Source organism: Cebus imitator, unplaced genomic scaffold (genome assembly GCF_001604975.1).
Source record: "Cebus imitator isolate Cc_AM_T3 unplaced genomic scaffold, Cebus_imitator-1.0 Scaffold39, whole genome shotgun sequence".
Taxonomy (NCBI): domain Eukaryota; kingdom Metazoa; phylum Chordata; class Mammalia; order Primates; family Cebidae; genus Cebus; species Cebus imitator.
In genome coordinates, this window is record NW_016107354.1 from 2,904,275 (window position 1) to 2,930,796 (window position 26,522).

The 26,522-nt window shown below is 41.7% G+C and overlaps 1 protein-coding gene and 1 non-coding gene across 11 annotated transcripts in view; one reads left to right on the forward strand and one right to left on the reverse strand.

The window, feature by feature from the left end:
* The window catches only part of TEAD1 (TEA domain transcription factor 1), a 273,150-nt gene that overhangs the window by 228,577 nt on the left and 18,051 nt on the right, over positions 1–26,522 (forward strand). For all 10 annotated transcript variants that reach the window (XM_017525759.1, XM_017525756.2, XM_017525760.2 and 7 more), the window contains 2 exons: positions 2,589–2,762; positions 25,944–26,084. In XM_017525759.1, coding sequence (XP_017381248.1) covers positions 2,589–2,762; positions 25,944–26,084 — 315 coding nt within the window. The remainder of the gene's footprint in view (positions 1–2,588; positions 2,763–25,943; positions 26,085–26,522) is intronic.
* Positions 5,581–5,768, reverse strand: LOC119470772. Its single transcript, XR_005199739.1, has one exon.

The window sequence follows — 26,522 nt, forward strand, 5'->3', positions numbered from 1 at the left end:
GCCTCCCAGGTTCAAGCGATTCTCCTGCCTCAGCCTCCCAAGTAGCTGGGATTATAGGTGTCTGCCACTATGTCCAGCTGATTTTTTGTCTTTTTAGTAGAGATGGGGTTTCGCCATATTGGCCAGGCTGGTCTTCAACTCCTGACCTCAGGTGATCCACCCGCCTCGGGCTCCCAAAGTGCTGGGATTACAGGCATGAGCCATCGCACCCGGCCCTGCTTTTACTTTTAACCTTTTTAAAAATAACTTCCTGCTCAGGCATACCCTGTTGTTTTATAGTATCTCCCAGCTTCTGTCAGGTATTACCTAAAATCTGCCAGGCAGCTAGTCCATACAGCTGCATCCATGTCAGAGCCTGAGAGGGTCCTCTTTTTCACTCCACCTGATAACTTTTAGGATTTTTGAAGCTTTGGAAAAGATACAACTCTGATGTTGAACAGGAGAGGGGCCTGGCCCTCTTCCAAAAGATACTGGCCCCAGTTGCACTGCCCCTGTATGCAGCATTGGCATCAGATGGTGTTCAGCCTCCTGTCTTTTGGCATTGTGGGCAGAATGGCCAGAGATCCACAATGGCGGGTAGCAGGTTATAGATTTAAAACAGCACTCCTTCAGGATGTATTTCATAGGGTTTTGTGACCAACTGAGTTTGAGAAACTGGAAATTATATGTGAAACAATGTTTCTTTAAGGAAGTGCCCCCCCCCCTTTTTTTTTTTTTAAAGAGGCAAGGTCTTACTTTGTTGCTCATGCTGGAGTGCAGTGGCATGATCAGTTTATTGCATCTTCGATCTTCCAGGCTCAAGTGATCCTCCTGCCTCAGCCTACCAAGTAGCTGGGACTGTAGTCATGCATCACCACACCTGGTTAATTTTTTTTTTTTTTTTTTTTCCTGGTAGCGATGAGGTCTCACTGTGTTGTCTAGTCAGGTGTCAAACTCCTGAGCTCAAATGATTCTCCCTCCTCGACCTTCCAAAGTGCTGACATTAAAGGCATGAGCCACTGTGCCCAGTCAATGGCACTGTTTTTAATATGTTTATTATGGTGAATCTCAAAGAGAAGAAGTCTTAAACAATAATAGCTAGAATTTATTGAGTGCTTATTCTTTGTTGGATCTAGGATCCCTGGTGATGTCTGTGAAGTATCTCATTTAAACCATGTAACAATCCAATGAAGTGAATGCCATCACTGTCCCCATTTTAGAGACTTGAGAGGCACTTGCCCAGTATCACAGCTAATTTGGGCTCAGTGTTTTATGCTTGAGCAGGACGAGTCCAGACCTCTTTTTTTTTTTTTTTTTTTTAAAGCAGGGCCCCAATGATTAGATTCCACAGACTGTATATTAACCCATATATAGTACTCTCCTTTACCCAAGCCTTCTGTTACTTGGGACTTCCTGTGGAATAGATCAGTATGCAGGACAGTAGTTGGAGCGTTGCCAGTTTTAACTTGGAATGTGAGCAGACTTGGACTGCTAGATAAAGAAGGCAGATAGAGTTTCTCATTGAACCCTGTTTGGTTCTGAGACCTGTAGATCCCGTGAGTCCCCAGGCATCTTGGTATGTGTCACGTTAAGTTGGTGTTACTGCGTACTCAGTGGGAGAGGCAGGCCTGAAGGGTCTGGAGTATAGCATCTAGACCAGTGGTTCTCAAATTTGGCTCTGTACTGGAATTCACTGAAGAAGCTTTAAAAATTACTGATGTTTGGCTTCATTCTCAGAGACTCCAGTTTAATCTAGATTGTGCCCAGGCCTTTGTGGTGTTTGAATGCTCCGTGGTTATTCTGATGTAGCCTGGGTTGAGAATTATTGGTTTGGACACACTCCTTTGTGGCCCACTTACCATGTCTTATCCCAAAGCAAGGGGAAGAAAAGGGTTTGCTTTGTGAGTGAAATGATTTAACATTGTTTAGAGTTTGCTTTTTTTTTTTCATGAATGAGTGACGAATGTTCTTTTTCACCAGCCATGTATGGCCTTGTAGATCTTCTCTGTGATCTATACCCCAATCCTAACTTTGCACTGACAGACACATACTGAGCAGCCCTTATGTAGTAGCTTTGGATTGGTTAGTAAGGGGACTGGTGACAAAGAGACTCTACACTGTTACTCCCGCTGGAAGAAGGAAGTGGGTACCAATGCTCAGACTACTGTATCTACACTGTCCTGGGAGAGCTGGGACAAGAAGTGCACTCTGGGTTATGACATGAGCTAACTGCACACAGATTTCTTATCGGGCTCCAAAGAGTATCAGTCATTTTCAGTTGAGTTAGGTAAAATTGGGTAATGTAACTGTTTCTTGGTTTGGTAGCTGAGTAACTTAAGCTGTTCTTACTAATGTGTCTGCAAAAAGCCTTTTTTTTTTTTAGGTATTTGGGAAAATATATGTCCTTGTCAGTAAAAGGCAATGTTTGTCTCAATCCTGCGCTATAATGGCTTTTCTAAATATACTTATCATTTCAAAAGCATTGACCCTAGGCTGGAAGGCCTAATTATAGAATTTTGGTACTACTGCTCTTTATCCAGTTCAAGATGGATGAGTCCCAGGTTGATCAAAGGGTTTGTAATGGGAATGTTTCTGTTGGTTTCTTACAGTACAACAAACACCTCTTCGTGCACATTGGGCATGCCAACCATTCTTACAGTGACCCATTGCTTGAATCAGTGGACATTCGTCAGATTTATGACAAATTTCCTGAAAAGAAAGGTGGCTTAAAGGAACTATTTGGAAAGGGCCCTCAAAATGCCTTCTTCCTCGTAAAATTCTGGGTGAGTAAGACATTGCTGTGATTTCTGTGGTTTGTGTCTGAATGGTCACATTTCTAGGTGAGCACAGTGCAGCACAGCTGGCTGTGGATTTACACTGGGTGCACCTTCACGCGCTTCTGCAGAATTGCCAAGGGAGCACAGACTCACACCTGTGGGCTGTCCTCATGCCAGCCTTATGCATCCACATGGTGTATCCGGGTGACATTCTCTGTCCCTGCCAAAGGGCAAGAGGGACAGGCAGCTTCTTTGGGCTTCACTCATTTACAGATGGCTGGAGTCGTCATGGAAAACTGGGGCGCTGTACCCTCTTTCTGTTTCTTCTCCATGCATCAAAGCAACTTATAAATTCTATTGGAGTACAGGACCTAGAGCTGGGAAGATAAAGTTACATGGTTCAAGATTTTGTAAGCATCAGAGAGGATACAGAATGGCTTTGCCCAGTATATACTTCATTTGTGCTTTAAAATGATGGGCAAATTCTTCTGACTGCTGCAGCTTTGCTTATGTTCCAGACAGAGCCTTTGAGAGGAGCTTTGCCGCTCCTTCTGTGCTAGTCAGGCTTGGGCCAGGGGAATGCTAATGGGTCAGAATAGGCATAAGTATAATGTGTGTGTGCTGAGGGATTCGAGGATCACCAGGAGACCAGATAACCTGGTAGTACTGTGAGTTTATGATTCCTCAGCCTTTACACAATTTTTAAAAAACTTTTAAATGTTTGTGCTCCTTAGCATGGCATTAAAGGCCCTAAGCAACCTGGTTCCAAGGTAGCTTCCTCTTGTGTCCGCCAAACCCCTGTTGCTCCACCTGCCTAGTCTGTGCCCCACCTTCTGTTTGTCTAGATGGACTTTCTGCTCCTTTCTCCCTGTAGTACTGGGCCAGCTCCTTCTGTTCCATGACACAATGGCTCCTCTATCATAGAACCTTCCCCATTTAAGTAGGCCATTGATTTCTTATTGCATTTGTTAATCACTTCCCATGCTGTGTCATGATTATTTGAAGGTGTCCCCCTCCTCTGGACTCTTGACCACTTCATGGGCCCTTATTCATATAGTGGCTTCCATTTATTGCATGCTTGCTCTGTGCTAGGAGCTGTGCTAAATGCTTTATGTACATTTCATCTCATCCTCCAAGTTTTAGATAGAATTTGCTTCAGCTCCAACTAGGAAAAAATGGCTCATAGACAGGTTTGTTGGGTGGGTACCTGGGCCTTGACATCAGATCTTTGTGACTTTAATACCTCTGTTCTGTTTCCTCATTGCTTAATAATCCCTTGTGGACCCTGGCCACAGGATCTGTCAACCTAAGCCTCTTTGTATCTGTATACCAAGCAAGAACCTTACACAAAAAAGCCCAACAGATGTGAGAACAAATGGATGAATTAAAGGAAAATTTATGTTTTAGATTCCTTGGAAGGAAATTTGCATATTAAATTAGTTTGTTTTGTTTCTTTTATCCTTCCATGATAACTAGATTTCATTTTTTTGTGCTTCCATATTCAAATTTGGATAGTAGGCCAGGCACAGTATTATGACACATGCCTGTAATCTGTAATCCCAGCACTTTGGGAGGCTGAGTGAGTCAGGGGGCTTTCTTGAACTCAGGAGTTTGAGACTAGCCTGGGCTATATAGTGAAACCCTGTCTACGAAAAATACAAAATTAGCCAGGTGTGGTGGTGCATACCTGTAGTCTGAGCTACTCAGGAGGCTGAGGCGGGAGGATAGCTTGAGCCCAGGAGGTCGAGGTTGCACTGAGCTGTGATTGTGTCCCTGCACTCCAGCCTGAGTGACAGAACAAGACCCTGTTCTAAAAAAACAGAAATGTGGATAGTAGATGTAGCCTTCTACTTACATTAATGGATGTTGGATCAGTAATACACATGGACAGTCCGAAAAAGCCATCACAGTCATTTTCCTTTTCTGAATTGGTGGTTGCCTTCTAGTAATGGATGGTGGTTGGGGATCAGTTATGTGGTAACAGAGTAGTTTTCAAAATGTTGCCTGTTAACCCCTAGGGAGTTCCTCAATATCATTTTAATGGGTTGACAAGATGAAAACTATTTTTGTCATAATACTGAGACATGATTTGCCTTTTGCATTCTGCTTACGTTCACACGGATGGTACAAAACCAGTGGGATAGTAAGTACTGCTTTAGTATGAATCAGAGCAGTGGCTGTGCTGCTAAAATTCATGCAGTTGTAAAAAAAAAAAAGTCCTTCATGAATTTTATTACAACCTAGAGTAATAGAGTACACTTTGAAAATGCATACATGAGTCTATCACATCAAGGAAGACAAATGACATTATTTGCTGCCAAAGATAAAATTTGGGCTTTCAAATGAAACTTAGAATATTAGGAACTTTGTGTCTACCTTAGTGAACTTAAGACTTTTCTGATGAGATCCATCTTGATATTGACAAACGTAATTTGATATTGTGTTAGAGCAATGGATTTTAATGTAGCAGAATTGGAAACATTCATTGATATGGTTTCAGATTCTGCATTCCGGCTTACCATTAAGAGACTCCTATTGCTTGTTGACTCTTGATAAAGTATCAAAGGAAAATGACCACTGTTATCTGAGGAGTGTCATATAGTATAAAGCAGCACTACCTGTTTCACTAATTTTTTAAAAATAGTTTAATTTTTTTTAAAGACGTTTAATTTTTTAAAAAGATGTATATCAACATGTAATGAGTTTCTTATTTCTTAAAATGAGGTAATATTTTAAAATTTTCTGTTTAAATTTCCAATACAGAAAATATAGATATAACCTACAGTAAGCAAAAGGGTCTTTAGGACCTCAGTAATTTTTTTGGTCCTGTTTGCAGTATCATGCGTGATCACCAAACTGCTGCGAAAATGCTCATGCCTGTTTCAGCAAATTCAAAACCCAGGAAAGATGTCTCCTGGGAATTTACTTTGGGTCAGGCTCAGGCTCTCTGGTACATCAGTAATTTATTTATGAGTGTAAAGGGGTCCTGTGATCCAAAAGTTTGAGAGCCACTACTTACTAGAGGCTTGATTTATTAGTATTCATGTTAGTGTTATCATACTAAAATATATTAAATATTTAGTTAGATATGTAATAATGTAAAAATAAGGATGTAAAAAGAGGTTGTTTGTCCAAGTGAATGAAAAGCTAATTAGAAATTGTAGAACCTTATGAAAAGAAACCATTTTCAGTAATTTCAAATTAAACAGTAGTGTTTTTAAATAAGATTTCTGATAATTAGCATGTTGTTTGAATATAAAGTAGCTTAGAGAGTGCTTAGAAAGTCTTTTTTGGTTTTGCCTCCAAAATTGCCCTAATCTTTCCCAGTGGATGATTTCAGTAAATGTTTTCTGTGGTGGGGCCCTTCAGTCATCAATCCTCAAATAATGAAGTCTAGAATGCGGATATTTAGAGTATGGTAGCTGATGTGAGATGTGCAAATTTAGAAACAATTACTATGAGATCAGATATTTGTTTATTAAAATTTGCAGAATTAAAATAGAGAACTTCCATGAATATGATAGAAAACATGACTCCTTCAGTAGAGTTGTTAGGAATACTTAACCTTTATAAGGAAATTCAGTCATAACTATGTTAAAATAAAGGAGGGAAGGCAATTTAAATTTGGTTTGCAGTTTGAGATGTTATTGGCTTCCTCTAATGACTCAGTAAGAATGAATTACATTTAGAATATCTATCCTTGGGTATCAGTAGGTGCTTCCAGTGGGTGTTTCTGAAGCATGTTTAACACTCCCTTCAAAATACCTTTTAGCAATATGCTTAGCAGATGTTCTTATTTTTGTTGCAACAGAGACTCTGTACCCAGTCCTTTTCTTCTTTTTCCTCTTTCTCAAATGGCCTAAAGTCTCTAGGCTATCAAAATCAGCCTGACTCTTACTTGTTCATTTGATTGTTCCTGAATTCAGTTTTCAGAATGACTGCTACGTCCACCCTGGGCTTGGTCAGGCTAGACCATGTGAGGGGTTTGCTGTGGAAAAATACTACGTGTTACCTAAATTACCTGCACTTAAGCCCCAGATTCGGGCATCTCAGCTCTCCCACTTGACACTTTGAGGCGAATGGGATGGCAGTGAGCCAAGTAGCAGTCACTTCACTGGTTTTAGGGTGGAAGACTCTGCTGGCATCCCAGGCCCCAAAGCATAAGTGAATAACAGAGTCAAGGATGCCAGCATGGGTACCCCTCTACCATATAAGCTGTGTAGTGTTTCATGCCTTCATGGTGTAGGACCCTTAAAAGCCCCTCTGAATGGCTGTTTTATCTGTTAAGGTTTTTTTCAAGAGCCTTATTGAGGTATAATTTATATACTATAAAAATCACTAATGTTAAATGTACAGTTTAATGATTTTAATAAAAATTTACAGACTTGCGTAATCATACTAAAATCCAGTGTTGGAATTTGTCACCCCGCAAGGATCTCCTGTGCCTATTTGTAGTCAGTTCTTATTCTTACCCTCAGCCGCAGGCAACCACTGATCTACTTTCTTTCTGGATCAGTTTGCCTCTTATAGACATTTCATGTGAATGAAATCATTCAGTATGTTGTCTTTTGCAGCTGGCTTCTTTTACTTGTGTTGTATTTGAGGTGCATCCTTTTTATTGCACAATTAGTGTCCCGTTGGAGGTATATACCACATTTTGCTTCATTCATTCACTGGATGATAGGTGTGTAGATGGTTTCCACTTCAGGCTATTATGAATTATGTTGCTGTGGAGTCTTTGTAGACAAGTCTGTGTGGACATAACTGTTTCATCTTTCCTGGGGACCTACCTAGGATTGGAATTGCTGGGTACTGTGGTAACTGTGTCTATGAAGATGCTGCCAAACCTCTTTTTTATGTGGTTGTACCATTTTACGCTCTCACCGGTAAGATCTTAGGGGTTTCTCTCCTCCTTCCACCATTATGTCTGCAAGTATTGGGTAGTAGAGATTCCAGGGGACATCTCAGATGAGGGGGCTGTTAATCAAAGGCACTGAGACAGGATGTGTGTAATGTATATTTCAGGTACATTGAGGTGTGTTGCTGCTCAGTCTTCACTGGTAACGGAAAGATGGGTGGGTGGAAAAATTTGGAAAGAGAAGGAATCAGGATTTAGTTGTGACAGCAGTAAGGAGCAGTCAGTGTTTTAACAATTTTTCAGTCGAGAGAATAATGGGATTCTTTTTACTGAGTGTTCTCTTTCTGTATTTTGCCTTTTCTGGTTTTATTATCTTTCCCTTTTCATGACAGCTTCTTATTAATTTCCTTTCTGTTTCTTTTGCCTTCTTTTTATTTACTCCTATGTGTTTTAATTCTATAACATATTTAATTACAAAGAGAGAAAAGGTGATTTCGCAGGAATAGAATGGAAGGGAAGGGAAGAGGTCCCTCTCTTTTTCAGCAGTACTTGAACCTGACGACTGACTGGTACCATCTTTAAGCCAGGCACTGTGCCAGGGCTAAGCACATACTTGATGTTACCTAATCCTTGGGAGATATGTGTGATGATTCCCACTTTACACGTGAAGAAACCAAATCATACAAAGGTAAAATAACTTCTGTGAAGTCACATTGCTAGTAAATGCCAGATCTGCTAGACTCCAGAATCCATGCTCTTTCTGTAAACCTGCACATGCCTCTTCAGGGAGCACAGTTCTGTCCTTAGGAACTATGCTAACACAGCTTCACTTAAATGGAAGTCAGTGGTGATTGCTGAAGGATAGCAGCCTTGGTAGTTTCTCTCTGAAGTCCTGTCATTATGGTATGCTCTGGTGTATGTTGACATGGGAGCTAAGATACATTTTCATATACATTTTATTTTCTGTATATTATTAGGTTCTGTTTGGTTTTTTTTTAAAAGCCATTCTGGCTGGGAAAAGACTGCCCCTTCTGGGTCTAGCCAATTCTAAGAGTAGGAAAAAGATTCTGTGTAGCAGGATAGTCCAGAAGCTTGCTTTTCATAAGCAAATTAATCCAGAGCCAAATCTCCTCTGTCTGGTCCAGGCACCTCTGGGTGCAATGTTCCTCTGCCCTAAATCATTCCAGGGCCAGGTACCAGACAACTAGGAACCACCTGTGTAGCTTAGAGCCAGCTGGAGTTATTCAAACTAGTCAGTCATCAGTTGTTCACTGTTTCCCCTGCCCTGCCCTGTCTTGCCCTGCCCATGGAAACCCCAGGAAAGGCTCTGGCCTAAGCTCACCCCTTGGCTTCTGTCTCCTGACCACCCCAGTGTCTTTCCACGTGGCCCTTTGTGGCCTGCCTGCTGTTCCTGTCTTGGGGACCTTTGAGTGTAATAAATTTTTTTCCTGAACTTCTCCTGTATCCCATGGCGGCAACTGACTGACCATGCCATAAAAGAATACAAAACGTAAGGTGAATAAACTACCATTACCAGGAAATTCAGGTTGGAGTCTAAGTCTTACTAAACAAGTCAGTGAAATTCTGCAACTACCTTTAGAAGGAAAAAGCATCATTTTTATATTATGATTATAAAGGTATAACATTTTAGACAGTTGGGAATATATAATTTTTAATTCAATCCTAAATGCATCATGAATATATAACTATTGTGTTACATGTTTATGTAGTTTTGGTCAAGGAATACATGAAATCTGATACCTCACATTTATCCCTTATGAAACATGTAGCCATATGTCATTATACTTCAAATTCTCTCTTTTTCTTTTTTTTTTTTGAGATAGTTTTGCTCTGCTGCCCAGCCTAAAGTGCAGTGGTATGATTTACACACATGGTTATGTGAGTAAATAACCATGTTGCTTTCTAAAACAGTTGTAGCAATTACTCTCTCAGGCCATGCATGAATAGACCAGGCATCTTCACCAGCCTTGCCTGGTGAAATTTAAAACAAAACAAAAAACAACCTTCTATTGTCACTTGTTTTTTGAGTTCGTCTACATCTGCAGTTATTTTTTTCTTCTTACTCAAAAGTCTTTGATTCTTCTTCATTCTCTGTAGAAACAATTATTACTATTAAGATTGAAATACCATATTTCTTCAATTTTAAGTCATGGATTTGTTTGCATTTCAACAGTTTTAAAATTGGGATACTTCTATCATTTGATGTCCAGTGCACCTTGCCACATAAAAAGGAAAGAGATAGGACATGGATGGAGCTGGAAGCCATCATCCTTAGCAAACTAACACAGGAGCAGAAAACCAAACACCACATGTTCTCACTTATAAGTGGGAGTTGAACAATGAGAACACATTGACACAGAGAGGGGCATATACCAGGGCCTGTTGGGGTGTGGGGAGTGAGGGGAGGGAACTTAGAGGATGGGTCAGTGGGTGCAGCATACCACCATGGCACATGTATACCTATGTAACAAACCTGCATGTTCTCTATGTGTATCCCAGAACTTAAAGTAAAAAAAATGTTTTTAAAAAAGCATCTTGTCCACCCCTAAGCAGAGGAATAGGTTATTATTGGTTATTATCACCTGACCCTGCCCAGTGTAGAAGACATCTTGCCATTCCCTGGACACTGTAATTGAGTTATTTGCACTTTATAGTACCATAGCAGTTGAATTTTAGCTAAATTTGAATCCCGAATTAAAACGTCTCAGAAAAGTACACAGTGATGCGGCATTGAAATTGTTATTATGGTTCTAGAGGAGTTTTGGAGCCAGATTTGTTATAAATGAGGCAAGCACTTGTCACTAGCAGATAATCATACTTTTTTCCTTATAAAACATGATCAGGTGCTGTGTAGGCTCTTAAGAAAGAAGGATGTCCACCCACAAGTGGGTGAAGCTGTGCTTCATTGCAGCATTGAGATTCAGGCAGATGGATTGCCAGTGACGTGGCAGACAGTGCAATTAATGTAAGAAAATGTCAGCAGCCTTGGGAATTGATCGTAGATTGAATTCCCAGAGCTAGAAGATGCGAGTATAATTCAGTCATGCATCGTGAAGGACAAAAACCCAAGTGTAGCTCACGGCTGACTGTCAAAAGCAGTTAATTTCCAGCTATCTGAAGTTTACTTATGGAAATAAAATTATGGATTTAACCAAATAAGACATGCAGTTGAGACTAATATCCTTGAAGGGGCCTCAGAATTCTGTTAACTGTCCTAATAATGCTCAAGAGTGTCAAGATTAGAAACACTGGTTTAAAGAAAGCTATGTGCTTTTAGCATGCTATTCATAAACATTACAACCCAAAACTATTGATAATAATATGTAGTATGATAAAGGCTTAGTCTTAAACTTTGATTGGAATAATAAAGAAGAAAGTAATATGAAAGTGAAATCATATGAATTTGTATCATGTTGCCAGGTTGTAACAAATTTTTCAATATACATTTAATATTTCTACTTTCTCTCTAGTCATTATTCAATTAGTTATATCTTAGAAACCAAGAATATGTTATCCTATACTTATTAAAAATGTTTTGCATTTAAAAAATTCCTGGAATTGTCATTCAGTGTAAACAATACTGTATACATAGTTATTTAATTAATTTATTTTTGGTCGGGCGCAGTGGCTCACACCTATAATCCCAGCACTTTGGGAGGCCGAGACGGGTGGATCGCGAGGTCAAGAGATCGAGACCATCCTGGTCAACATGGTGAAACCCCTTGTCTACTAAAAATACAAAAATTAGCAGGGCATGGTGGCACACACCTGTAGTCCCAGCTACTCAGGAGGCTGAAGCAGGAGAATTGCTTGAACCCAGGAGACAGAGATTGCGGTGAGCCGATATCGCACCATTGCACTCCAGCCTGGGTAACAAGAGCGAAACTCCGTCTCAAAAAAAAAAAAAAAAATTAATTTATTTTCTTTTTTGACATGGAGTCTTGCTCTGTTTCCCTGGGTGGAGTGCAGTGGTGCAGTCTTGGCTCACTGCAACCTCTGCCGCCGGGGTACAAGTGATTCTCCTGCCTCAGCATCCCAAATAACTGGGATTACAGGTGCCTGCCACCATGCCCAGCTAATTTTTGTATTTTTAGTAGAGACGGGGTTTTGCCATGTTGGCCAGGCTGGTCTCAAATTCCTCACCTCAGGTGATCCACCCACCTCAGCCTCCCAAAGTGCTGGGATTACAGGCATGAGCGAATTTACTTTCTTAACCTATTATTTTTAAACAAAGAAAAAGCAAGGTTACTTTTCCTAACCACAACAGATGTGAGAAGATTTTATAAAACAAAAAAGGCAAACAAGTTACCTGGAAAGAGTACAGCCTTTAGAAGATGCTTTTGTCTTGGTAGAAATGAAATCACATTTGTTCAACAAAATGGCAGTCACTCTACATAAAACAATTAGGTTTTATTTAAAGAGAAGAAACCGGGTGCACAGTAACCCGGCAGAACAGACCCCGCCCCCACTGGAGTCTCAGCCTGTTTCTAATTGGATTCTGCATGATTTAGGTTGGAATTGTAGACCTGAGTCTGTCATTTGGAACCAACCATCCTGTTGCTATTCATGGAAAAGGGAGTTAACAATATGAAATCATTTGCTTTCCACATGTTTTGAACTGCTATCAGGAAGGAAGGGTTTTTCAGCTCAATTAAGTTTTCCATTTCTCTCTACTTCTGTCTCATCTCAAAATGTGTTACGTTTTAAAGTTAACTGAACAATATTAAGTGATAAAATTATTTAAGTGGAAGAAAGATTAGTGAGAAATATCACCATATCCAGAGGTACTTGGGGGCTAATACGTGTTAACTTTTAAGTAGACTGTGGTTATATGAGTCTACTTTTAAAAGATAATCTCTTGATAGGCAGGCCCTGCTATTATAAGCACAGGAATAGGGGAATCAATAAATTTGTACATCCATCCATTTTGGTTTGTTTTCATAAGATATCTGGAGCTTGTGAGCACTTTCTGTGCCGACTGCTGCCTAGGATTGTTCCTTCCTGGTTCCCGAACCCTAGATGCCAAACTTATTTGTAGGCCTTCCCAAGGGAGCGTACCCTATCTGTGGCCTTCGTTCGGTGCTGCAATGTATGTAATAGATTTTCAAGTTTTTTTTTAAGTTAGCTAGAGAGTTATTTTATTTTAATCAGTAAACAGTCCTAAAGATATTGCTATGCATCGGGCACTCTGACACATTGCCAGCTCACATCACCACCTGAGATATTGTTGAGGAATCATCTGCAAGGAATTTGGAGGAGGAGGAGGAGGAGGAGACCTCAAGAGACTCGAAAGCTTTTCTGGGCCATCTCGTTGCTAGAAAATCTTTCAGCAAACATTTTCCAATCTCAACTTTGCTTCTAGAAAACTGGAAGCAGATATGAACAAGAGGTTTTGACTTGCAGGCCTCATGGTCTGGTGAGGCATGGCAGACATTGGCAGATATGTGGGCAGGTAAATGACAGCACCAAGGGGTAGGAGCTTTGGTGGAAATGGGCAGAAGTTGCTGTGGAAGCACAGAAGTGGGAACCTTTTTGCCTGAGAACATTCTGGAAGGGCTCACGCAGAAATGGCATTTAAACAATGTTGATAGATTTTGGTCCATGGAAGGGGAGTGAGAAGGAGTTTTCAGAGCAGTGGATACTATGTACAGACAGGGAATCCTACTGAGAGGTAGTGAGAGGTCCCCATGGCCACTGGGGCTTACCAAACTCAGGGAGAGATGTGGGTGGAAACACTGGTCACAGGGGCATTCGCTTTAAAATACTGTTCCTGAATCCTCTGAAAGCCTAAAACATGATAGGAATGAAATCATGGATTTCACAGGACAGGATAGCTTGGAAAATCAGCCCAAAAGCTTTTCCTCCCATCCTTTTCTGTCACACCACAGATACTCCTTTTTTTAACTTTCAACTTTTAAGATACTTCTTTTTTTAACTTTGAACTCTTTAAGTCTTCAAGGCTTCCAGGCAGAATCTCTTGCATTGGAAGTTGCCTTGACCTCATGGAAGAATCTATTCCAACAGCTATTCCTAAAAGGCTTTCTGTCCTGGGTCCTTCGGCTCTGTGGTTGTTAACAAAGCCCAAGTCAGGGGTCTGTCTCTTCCTTCTAGGGCCATTTAATTCCGCTCCCTTCTGTGAATACATACTGAAATGCTAAGCTGCTGTCCCTCCTGAGCTGCTGCCACGATTAGCTTCATTCATGCTGTCACTGTTGTCATTTCACCTCAAGAAAAACCTGAGAAGGAAAGAATTGATGTGGCACAGTCGGGGTGGCTGCATCTTTTCAGACCCAATTTTGCAAGGCATAGGTGGATTAACTGGACACTTCAGGGATCTCAGTCAGTTCCTTAAAACTGAACCTAGGCCCTTGGTAGTGTGAGAGATCCCCCTCCGTGTGCAGGTGAAGATCCAGGGTACCTCCTACCCGCCAATCCACCGCATTTTAATTTCCTTTTTTTTCAGGGGGAGAGATGGAGTCTAGCTCTGTTGCCCAGGCTGGAGTGCAATGGTGCGATCTCGGCTCACTGCAACCTCCACCTCCCGGGTTCAGGCGATTCTCCTGCCTCAGCCTCCTGAGTAGCTGGGATTACTACCACGCCCAGCTAATTTTTGTATATTTAGTAGAGATGGGGTTTCAGAGTGTTGGCCAGGCTGGTCTCGAACTGCTGACCTCGTGATCTGCCCACCTCAGCCTCCCAAAGTGCTGGGATTTATAAGCATGAATCACTGTGCCCAGCCTTAATTTACCTTTTAAATTAAAAAAGTAATGTAGGTTTGTTACGAATAGTTTGAGCACTTGAAAAGAATAGAGAATAAAAAGTGAGATCCTCCTCACACACCTACATATCTATGGTCAGCCAGATTCCAAAATTTATAATGTATCCTTCCAGACTTTTAAATATGTATCTACAAACATACATAGACATTTTTGCTAAAAAAAAAAAAAAAAAAAAAAAAAAAAAAAATTTTTTAAAAAAAAAAAAAAAAAAAAAAAAAAAAAGAATTATGCTCCAAGTGTTTCCTGCAACCTCATTTTCCCTACTTAAAGTATCTTGGATATATGATGCCTTTTACAGCAATGAGAATTTGAGGATAAGTCTCCATTTTTATTCTTTGTGATAAAGGTTTCTTGATAGTAGAGTTGTCAGATTTAGCAGGTTGCCCATTTAAATTTGCATTTCGAATAAGCAATGAATACTTTTTTGGTGTACATGTCCTATGCTGTATTTGGCATATATATATTCATATGTACTGAAAAAGTATTTGCTTTTCATTTGAGATGCAGGTTAACTGTGTTCCCCGTTTTATCCAGCAGCTCTGCACTTGTTAGTTCACTTAATATCATTGGTTTGGGGTTATTATTGTTGTTGTATGAAAAACTTTTCATGCACAAAACCTTGAAACCATAAAAAGGTCCTGTTTCCTGGGAAAGGTGGTCTCTGGGCCAGTGTTCACACACCTGATGAATGAGAAGGTTGTGGGGCCAGCTCAGTTGGACACCCAGAACTCATTACTTGCCTCTATTGGAAAGAACTGGCCCATGCAGCTGCTTTGTAGTAGGGGCTGAGACCCCGACTCTTTCATCCCAGGCACTATGTGAAGTTGCCACTGGCGGTCACCTGAAGCTGTGTGAGTGTTATTAATTGAATTTTTGAAAAAATGAATGCTGGTATTTGTAGGAATTTGCAGAGCAGACAGGCAGCCTTTCAACCAGTGCGTATCGTAATTAGAGCAAGCTTTTAAGATTCTTTGAAGTACTAAATGTTTATGAAATTCAAATGGGGTGCCAATCTGCACAATAAAGGGGCCCTTGGTGATGTTTTTAAAAATCTTCTATTTTGTAGATGTAAATATATGCCATAATTAGCGGGAAGTAACTTAAAGAATCTTGGCTGAGTTTATTCCTATTATTATTATTTAAAACAGCTGTGGCAGGCTGGCTACAGCTGCTGTCCCATCATTGGGTTAGGCAGGGTGTAGGACCGAAGGGAACACACTCAAAGACACTCTTCTTCTGAGGGCAGCTCTTTCATTCCCCTAAATGCAGGTTTCCTTGCTGAGGAGCTGTCTCGCGCTGGCCCAGCTCCCCACCACCCACCCCAAGCCTCTGAATGTCAGTGGGACTGGCTTCAAGGGTCTTAACCAGGATGCAGATGCATGCAAATGAGATGGGCAAGGAGCGTTTGAGAGCAGCCAGCTTTCTCCGGACCTCCCCCACCCCCTGCATGGCAGTGCTGCGTCTAGGAGCATTTTTGCCCCACAGCTCCAGGCTTATTGCAGAGCAATTGTCCTTTGGTGCCTGTGGGAGCAGCTGCGAGGCCGCACTGCGTGCCCTGCCTGGCTGAGCCTCACCATGTGGCAGGCCTGGATGGCCGCCCACCACAGGGCCCAGTTCCCAGCACTGCCCGCCAAGGAGCCAGATGCTACCATTGGAAAAAATTGCTTCACAATTTGAAATCTTGGTCCTTTGATCATTGCTCAGAGAGGATGAAGATGAGAGGTTCAAAGTGGTTTAAAATGCCAGCGTCTCTTTGCAGCCATCAGTGCCTATTACACTGTCTCTGGTTAGGGACAATCCTCTTGATGTTTTCATTTTTGTAACCACGTTATTCTCCCCAGCTCTTACAAGCCCTCTGGATAGGAAGGAAAGGTCCCCAGCCTGCTTCTGACCCTGCACCCCTGCTCTCCACTGCTGCCCACCTCTCTCCCCTCCCGCCTTAGAGGTGAGCTGCTTGCCTTTGTTCCAGCAGGCTCTTCCCCAGTGAAGCTGGTAATGAAGTAGTTGTCATCAGCCAAAATGTTGCTGCCAAGTGAGCTGCTCACACCCGTTCTTTACTGGGCAAGAGTAGCCTTCACTTCCTGATCCTTCTGCCCCCACAGCCAGGTCTCCAGGGGATGGAGGTTTTGCAGAGATGATCCACTTTGTCCCCTGGTCTAGCACCTGCCTCCAAGGACTTTACATCCCACATACTTGGGTGGAAACTGTTGCATTTTTAATATTTACCCCCAAAAGGCAAAAACATGAAATTAAACAGAACAGATCCAGGATGGCTGGACGGTGGCTCATGCTTATAATCCCAGCACTTTGGGAGGCCGAGGCAGGCGGATCACTTGATGTCAGGAGTTTGAGACCAGCCTGGCTAACATGGTGAAACCCCATCTCTACTAAAAAATACAAAAATGAGTGGGGTGGCACGCATCTGTAATCCCGGCTACTTGGGTGGCTGAGGCAGGAGAATCACTTGAACCCAGAAGGCAGAAGTTGCAGTGAGCCGACCTTGTGCCACTGCACTCCAGCCTGGGCAACAGGCAACAGAGTGAGACTCTGTCTTGGGGTGGAGGGGGAGCAAATCCATGAATAAATGGGCTTACTTAGTAAAAGGTAATAGAGGAAAAACCAATCTAGACTCTTGTCTGGGGACTTAAACTGTTGCAGTTGTGAAAGTAATGAGTGTAAGAGAAGGATGATTTGGGGAAGAATTTGGAAACTTTCAATGGGGTGCATTTTCTTTTCTGTTGCTGTTCGCTTCCTCTGCCCATCATTGAAACCTGCTTCTGCTTCTGCTTTTTGTTGTTTTTCGGGACTTGCCCACAAATAGACCTCTTAAAGTCTTTAATTCACACAACACATGTGTTAACGATGGCCTTTTTGTTAAATTTCTAGAAAGAATTCTGTAGCATGTCTAATTCTGTCTTTGTGGGAAAGATGATCATTTTGTACCTGTTTAAGCTATTATACTCAATACATAAGACCCGCCATAAACACAAATCTGAAAAAGTCCTAACTTTTCTGTTTGGAAAAAGCCAATATTGCATCTGTGTCACACACCCGACAAATGTGGCTTGGGGCCAGGACTGGCTCCATGGTGACAGTCTTTATCGTACTTATTGATAACAAACTCTCATCTCATTGAGGAAAGGTGTCTAGATTTGAATGACTTGAGGCTCTGTCTTCATCTCTGTTGTGGTCAATATTTCAAATTGACAAGGTAACAGGTATGATTATAGGTATTGTTAATGGCTGTAATCTGTACAGTACATTATAGATTACAGATGAATTTCATATGCGTTATCTCCTCATATTACCACTGTGACCTTTGGAAACAGGTCATCTTCTCTGTGGATAAAGATGAGAAAAGTGAGACCCAAAAAGTGATTCCAAATCCTTCGCTTCTGCTGCCTGTGCTGTCAGTCCAGTGTCTGAGATGAGATGACAGATGAGAGGCAGCGTTCACAGATGCCTGGACCAGTGTCAGACTGGATGGGATGAATGGAGGTCTGAACTCCATAGAGTTTTAACAAAAGTAAATGTAGAACTGGAATCTTGGGAAGCAAACAGAACCTGAAGAACTATGTGGGTGAGGAGGAGGAGAGGAATGGTGACGTTAAGGAGGAAAGGAAAGAGAATTGCAGAATGGTCTTACAGAAGCCTTCTTAGGTCTGTGGTACCTTCTGGATGGAAATTACGGAGGAGCTTATTTCAGCTTAACAGGTGTGATAGGCAGAATCATGGATCCCTAGAGATGCCTCCTCTGTAGCCATAGTATCTGTTGATAATGGTACATTATATGGCAAAGGGGAATTAAAAGTTGTTAAGCAGCAGATAGAGTATCTTGGATTATCTAAGTGAGCCTGGCATGGTTCCAAGATCCCTTAAAAGGAGAAGAGGGAGACAAAAGAAGACATCCAGAGAGATGACAGCTGGCATTGTGAGGAGGATTCTGCTGGTGTTTCTGGCTTCGAAAATGGAGTAAGGGGCTCCAGGACAAGAAATGTAGGTGGTCTCAGAAGCTGAAAGAGGCAAGGAAACAGAACCCTCTTCAGAGTCTCTGTCTAGTAAGGAGTGCATCCCTCCCAGTTCCTTCATCTTAGCCTGTTGAGAATGGAATTAAATTTCTGACCTACAGGAATATAAAATAGTCTTGTTTTAAGCCGGTAAATTTGTGATAATTTGTTACAGTAGCAGAAAAAATTAACAGGAAAAAGAACTGACAGTTAAGACTGTCTAGCAAAATTATTTATAAATAGAGATGGGGTCTTATAATAATAAATTATTAAATATATTTATAAATAAAGATGGGGTCTTGCTATGTTGCCCAGGCTGGCCTCAAACTCCTGGCCTTAAATGGCCACTGTGCCCGACCCAGCAGCATTATTGAAGTAATGATTTTCCTGTGTCTGAAAGTATTTAGCTTTAAGGCAGTGCAGGATGGGATGCAGCACAAAGGATTCTGCTTTTAGAGGTAGGAGAGAGTTGACCTCTGAACTAAGTTTCAGCTTAGAGTTTAGGGTCTCTGTTTCTAGAGCAGACAGGGAGAAGATTTCTTAGAAGGGCTAATTTCCCTGGACTTACCTTCCCAAGCCATATTTCTAAGTGTTTTGTTTTTTGTTGAGATGGAGTTTTACTCTTGTTGGCCAGACTGGAGTGCAATGGCACGATCTCGGCTCGCCACAACCTCCGTCTCTTGGGTTGAAGCGATTCTCCTGCCCCGGCCTCCCGAATAGCTGGGATTACAGGCATACACCACCATGTCCAGTTAATTTCGTATTTTTAGTAGAGACAGGGTTTCTCCATGTTGGTCAGGCTGGTCTCAAACTCCCGACCTCAGGCAATCTGCCTGCCTCTGCCTCCCAAAGTGCTGCGATTACAAGCCCACACCTGGCCCTAAGGGTTGTTTTTTAACACTGCAGAACCTGGCCCATGAGCAGCCTTTTTTGACTAGCTTGTGCCCACAAGATGGGATATGGTTTGACTCTGGAATTTATTGGAGCGAAAAGTTCTACCAGTTTCAACTGTTTCTTGGATTTTTGTATTTATTTAACTTTTAGAAAATATCCTGTGATGGTAAAAGTTGATTAGGCAGAAATAGTGTTTATCTCTGATAGTGTACATTTTTAAAACCTCATTTTCTTGCCTTCAGAACTGCATGAAATGGGTTTGTTTTCCACCTGGAGTTTTCAGTTGGGAGGGGGAACGTGTCAGTAGGGTAGAAAATGAACTCTGCAAATCCCGGACTCTAAATTAGAGTTTGCCTCCTTTGTTGTTGACTTAATGCTTCCATTCTTTCTTTGATACTACCTTTGCTTCATGGGAGTTCAGCGACTGCATTTCTTTCTGAAATAGCCATAATACCATCAGCTGACAGATTATTATCTTTTACATCAATACTTCCTCCTAGAAAATTCCTGAAGAGTATCTATGATATGGTTGGATAGCTACATAATTATGTTCCATGTCCAGGGGTAATTGAAAAGCAGTTGTAATAGCAAATTGGTTATTTACTGTTAGTTGGGAAGCCTTTTAAAATCTGATCTCTTAAATTTACACTAATAAATATAGAATTTTCTCAAACTGTTTCTCCTTACCTCTTACCTCAATGAAGGATAAAATGCACATAGATGCGATGACCGAGCAATTGCACTCCTAGGAAAAGCCAACAGAAACACATCCATATGTTCATCAAAAGCATATCCAAGAATGTTCATAGTAGCACTCGTCATAATAGATCCATTTGGAAACCTGTGGATCGTGGCATTATTCATTTCAATGGAATATTCTACAGTAATGAGGATGAATAAATTATATACGACAGCATGGTTGAATCTCACAAATGAAATGCTGAGTGAACAAAGCTAAACACAAGAGTAAACACCGTTTAGTTCCACTTGCTTAAAGTTCAAAAATCAGACAAAAAAAAAAAGTGTAATGTTTTAGGATCATGGTTACACTGGCAAGGTGTGTGGGTGATTGTGTCTGGAAGGAAGGATATTTCGGGGAGGGAGGGACTTCCATTTCTTCAGCTGCGTGCCGATTTACTTGAGGAGAATTAAGCTGTAAACTTCCAATTTGTATACTTCTCTGACTGTATATTTTAATTTTACGTAAAAATGTTAACTTTGACAACTTTAAAACTTATAATTTGTGGGGATGGCTTCTGAGGGTAGGTTGAGTATTCTTTAGTATCTTTGTTTTGAATAATTTTATCATTGTAACTACAGATCATCCATCCCAAATAAAAGCTATATTAAAATTGGGGAGTTCTAAGAGACAATGGTAGATGCAGAGGTGGTGGGAATGGTCTGCCCCAGCTGCAGGCAATAAGGATGTTGCTTGGCTGTAGGGAATTTACACACAGTGGCAAACCCATCTTTAAAAATCCATTTTCTTTTTATTATTATCACATTAACTTGCAACACCTCCTTTGTTGGCCTAAGTCCTAAATAATTGGTGAAGTTAGTGTTGAATTTTTATTTTTTTTAATTAATTTTTTTTTTTTTTGAGACAGCATCTAGTTCTGTTGCCCAGGCTGGAGTACAGTGGCACAAATCATGGCTCACTGCAGCCTCAAACTCCTGGGCTCAAGGAAGCTTCCTGCTTCAGCCTCCCAAGTAGCTGGGACTACAGATCACCACGTCCAGCTAATTAAAAATATATATGTTTGTAGGAATGGAGTCTCCCTATGTTGCCCAGGCTGGTCTGGAACCCCTGGGCTCAAGCGATCCCCCTGCCTCGACCTCTGAAAGTGCTAGGATTACAGGTGTGAACCATTGTGCCCAGCAGAATTTTTATTTTATTCATATATACACACACACACACACACACACACACACAATTTATAATATATATGTTGAATTTTTATTTTATATATAAAACAACTATACGCTTCAAATTAGCATGCACATTCTCCATTGTATTACTTCTCCATTAGTAACACCTGTGGACCCAGCCTCGGACTCATTTCAGGTGCAGTCTGAGTCCACAGTCCCCATGGTGCTACTTGTTCCAGTGGTTAAATAGATTTGTCAGTGAGCAGCAGTAGCAGAATGATGATGAAGATGAGGAAACTTTTCTCCCATTCCTTCATTCTCTGTTTCTGCTTTTGGAATTTTTATGTTTAAAGTTTTAAATAAGATAGAGTGTTGGTTACTATTGAAAGTCATTTTGTCACATAAAGGAAGGAGGTCTTCAATGTGTCATCTGCTGGGTGTGCCACTGCTGTGGGACAACTGCTTTCACCAGTGTCACTTAAGCATGGAACCTCATACAGACAGAAGCATAACACTTGTGAACATATTCAGCATTTTAAAAACAATCTATTTACTCTCTCAGTGACCCCCTGCCCCCCATACACTATTGCTTATTTCACTATGTTCCCTTCCACATTCCACAATATATACCAAAACCACTAGTCCCACCACCCTCCTTGCTTAAAGATAGGTTCTTGCTGTGTTGCCCAGGCTGGTCTCAAACTCCTGGGCTTAAATGAGCCTCCTGTCCCAGCATCGTTAGTAACTGGGACTACAGATGTGCTACCACACCCAGCTTGCTGGACTGTATTTGATTTAATAGTCTTTCAGAACAACTTGATTACATCAAAATCAACTGGCATAATGTTAGCTCACAGTGTATTCATAACACATGAATACTCCCTTTCAAAGCTGGGAATTTAAAGTTGAAAGAAAAAAATAACTTCTAATGCACCTTTTCTTGTCAACAAAAACTTATTGCAGCATCGTTGGAAAGCATCCTAAATATTCACCAGTAGAGCGTGTTTGAAATTATGGTGTTTTGGCCTGGCATGGTGGCTCACGCCTGTTATCCCAGCACTTTGGGAGGCCAAGGTGGGTGGATCATGAGGTCAGGAGTTCAGGACCAGCCTGGCCAAGATGGTGAAACCCTCTCTCTACTAAAAATACAAAAATTAGCCGGGTGTGGTGGCAGACGCCTGTAATCGCAGATACTCAGGAGGCTGAGGCAGGAGAATTGCTTGAACCCAGGAGGCGGAGGTAGCAGTGAGCTGAGATTACACTACTGCACTCCAGCCTGGGTGGCAGAGTAAGGCTCCATCTCAAAAAAAAAGAAAAATTACCGCATATCTGTGCCATAGAACCGTATGCAGCCAGTAGAAAGTGTGGCTGTTCATTATTTTAAATGCCTGTTCTTTATAATACTGAAATTCCATATTAGTACTATATGAGTTTTAAGGTGTGTGTGTGTGTATATATATATGTTTAATTTTTAGAAAAGTTAATGTGCTACTGTTTGTGTGAAAAAGGAGGAATGTATGTCCTTGAATATTTAAGTGGTAAATATCTCTGAAAGGACACGAGAAATGGATAACGCTCGTTACCCTTAGGGAGGTTGACAAATTTGGGGGTCAATGCCTTTTTTACAGTTTTAATTTTCCCCCTCTATTTACCACATGCATGTTTTTACTTAAAAAAAAAAAAAAATCCCGGAACGTTTTGGCACAAGCTGCATCATAATAGTAAGAGCATTAATTTCGCCACCATAAAGCACCTGAGCTGCTGTTCACAGCAAAGTATTCTAAGGTGGCAGCAAAGCAAGGCAGCGGCAGTTTTTGAAGCTTTCCACCACCATGTGGAAAGCTCAGTGGGAATTCCAGTGTTCAGAGCCCTTGTGTGCCTGGAGTATATGGTAGCCCTTTGCCCCTGGAGGTTGGAGCTCAGTTAGACCCGGGGGTCTCATCAGCCTTGGGAGCTCAGATGTTGATCTCAGTTAGGGAAAGACATGCATGATTTCCTGCTGAGCTGCTCTTTTGTGGAGCCAAATGTTAAACCTTTGAATGTGAGAAAAATGCACACCTGGGTATTTTTATTTGTTTATGATCTATACCCCATAAAATCAAAAAAGCAGAATGTGAGAAAACTCACTACATTTATGGGTAACGTAAAACTGGATAAGTACAAGTTAAAGCAGATTGGAAACCAATAAAAGGAACTGTACCCTGACTGCTAGTAGCTATTAGAAGCACCTGGGGCAAGTTAATTACTGTAGTTGAACTCTGAATTTAGCTTTGAATTTTGGGCACATAAGGTGAAAAGGGGAATGTGGAGTACATGGTTCTCTTTGTTTGTAGGCAGAAAATAGGAAGTTTTGCCTAAGGAGATGGACATTTTCCTAAAAACCAATTGAAGAAAGAGATTTAAATGCAGGTATTTATTTTAAAGGATATAAGATGACTTGTCTTAGTGGTTAGTGCCTGTCAAGGTACAAAAATTAGCCAGTCAGAATCTGCCAAATCTGGTGCAATTTGGTGCCTCACACCTGTAATCTCAGCACTGAGAGTGGCTGAGGCAGGCAGATCACTTTAGGCCAGGAGTTCGAGACCAGCCTGGGTACCATTGCATAAGTCTGTCACTACTAGAAGTACAAAAAGTAGTTGGGTGTGGTGGCACATGCTTGTAATCTCAGCTACTTGGGAGGCTGAGGCACTAGAATCTATTGAACCTGGGAGGTGGAGGTTGCAGTGAGCCTCACATCACTGCACTCCAGCCGAAGTGACAGAGCCCGACCCTGTCTCAAGGAAAAAAAGCCAAACCTCACAAAATGTAAAATCTCATTTGAGTATGAGATCCATGTACCTCTGCTTCAGCAGCCATCATAGCAGCCCACATTTTATCATCTGTTGCCTGAACTGCTATAATGGCTCCTGGTATATGTATACATTCTCCTGCTCTCTCCTGGAGTCTTCTCCGAGCTGTGGTCAGAGGTGCCTTTGAATACAGAGCTGACTGTGCCCTGTCACTGTTCCAGGCCTGTCCGCTCACTGTCCCCTTTGGTCTCAGGATATGAGATCCAAGCCCTCCCACCTCCCCAGCTTTCCTTCCATCCTCTCTCTCTTGCTGTTTCTTTAGTCCTTCTTTCTGGCTGTGCACCCTTTGAGTACCCTATTCTCTCTTATGGAATGTTCCTTCTTGCCTAAGCCTCATCTTTCTTGGGATCTGAACTGCATCATCACCAGAAGTGCCCCTGACCTTGGGGACCCACTCCCCACAGATTGTGCTCGTATCCCCCTGTACCTCTCTCCCTGGTGCTTAGCTCTGTGTTGTATGCTCCTCATTTACTCATAAGTGTCAGGAGAGCAGGCCCTGGCTCAGCTTTTGCTTGTTCTTATCTCCAGCTCTGAACACCATGCCTGATGTGGAGCAGTGGGTTGGTAGATATTTGAGGGAAGGAAACTATTACTCCGTGGCCGTCTTGGTTTGTTTTGTGCTGCTACAACAGAATGCCACCGCCTGGGTAATTTATAAAGAACAGAAATTTATTTCTCACATTTCTAGAGGCTGAGAAGTCCAAGATCGAGGCTGCCGCATCTGGTGGAAGGCAGACGAAGGGCCAGAGAGAGCCAACTTACTCCTGGAAGCCCTATGTATAGCAGCATTAACCCATAAGCAAGGACAGAGGCTCAACACCTAAACCCCTCCCAGTAGGCCCCGCCTCTCAACACTGTTGCACTGGGGATTAAGTTTCCAATGTATGTATTTGGGGAGCACATTCAGACCACAGCGGTGATCCAAACACTGCAGCAGCCAGTTTCTCCAGTGGACACTGCATCCTACTGAAGACATTTCTTTCTGAAACACAGTACTAATCACATCACTTCCTTAGCACTCAAGCTCTGAAGGGGTCTCCATGTCCTACAGAATATAATCTATACCCCTTTTTAGCTCCGCATAACCTGTACCCTAGTTGCACTTCCAAACTCCCAGTCTAAGGTCCTTAGTCCATGCACAGAAGCTAGAATTCAGCACTCCAGGCCTTGCCTGCACTGTACCCCCAGCCTTCCCTGCATGTGCCAATCTAAATCATTCCTGAACTGAGACCTCCAGTGGAAAGTCATGCCTTCTATTGCTGGAACTCTAAGTATCTTCTACATGGTACTTATTTTCTATCTGAATTATAGTTATTTTATTTATCTTCCATATTAGTTGTAGCCAAGACCTGTACATTGTTTAGCATGAACGTCTCATAGTAGGTACTTAATAAAATGTGTTAAATAAATGGCAACTTATGTTCATTATTTAACATCTTTGTAAGCCAGTCTTTAATAGGAACCATTTCCCCTCCAGATACTCTAATTTTTAATAAAGTGTGTGTATGTGTGTGTGTGTGTGACAGATTGCTAGTCAGCTGCAGTCTCTTGTTTTTCAAAAAAAATCTCTGAAGATGACTGAATATGAATCCAGTTGATATCCTGCTTTCTGTGCATACTTCAGAGACCTTGTGGATCTTTTATTGCAAGGTAGTATTCTGATACTGAATGCAAGAAAGTAAAACAAAATCAATACATGTAGCATGTCATTTCAAGAGAGGACTGTCCAAATTAGCACCCTCTTCAAAAAATGAGATGGGCATTGAACTTGTTTCTAGATGAGCATCACCTTCCCAAGCCAGCCGCTGTCTTCATTCAGCCAAGTGGAGCTCTTACTCTGAAAGTTAATGCTTGGTGCCATGACTCCTGGGATGAGAGAATAACCCACACCTCCATTTCCTTTCCAACAGGCTGATTTAAACTGCAATATTCAAGATGATGCTGGGGCTTTTTATGGTGTAACCAGTCAGTACGAGAGTTCTGAAAATATGACAGTCACCTGTTCCACCAAAGTTTGCTCCTTTGGGAAGCAAGTAGTAGAAAAAGTAGAGGTAAGTTGGCCTCTCTATACTGGAAACTTCGTTCAAGGCAGACTGTTGCCTTCCTTTGAACCTTCCTTGGGGCAGAGAGCTGTACTTTTTGAATGTCTCCTTCTTACCTTCTGTATTAGTTTGTTCTCACACTGCTATGAAGAAGTACCTGAAACCGGGTAGTTCATGAAGAAAAGACTGCATTGACTCACAGTTCCACAGGCTTAACAGGAACCATGATTTGGGGGTTTAAGGAAATGTAGAATGATGGTGGTGGAAGGGGAAGGGAAAGCAAGGCATGTCTTCTCATAGCAGCAGGAGGAAGCGGGGTGGGAACCACCACACACTTTTAAACCATCAGATCTGGTGAGAACTCCCACAGTATCATGAGAACAGCATGGGAAGAAACCGCCCCCATGATCCAATCACCTTCCACCAGGCCTCCTGTAATCCCCTCCT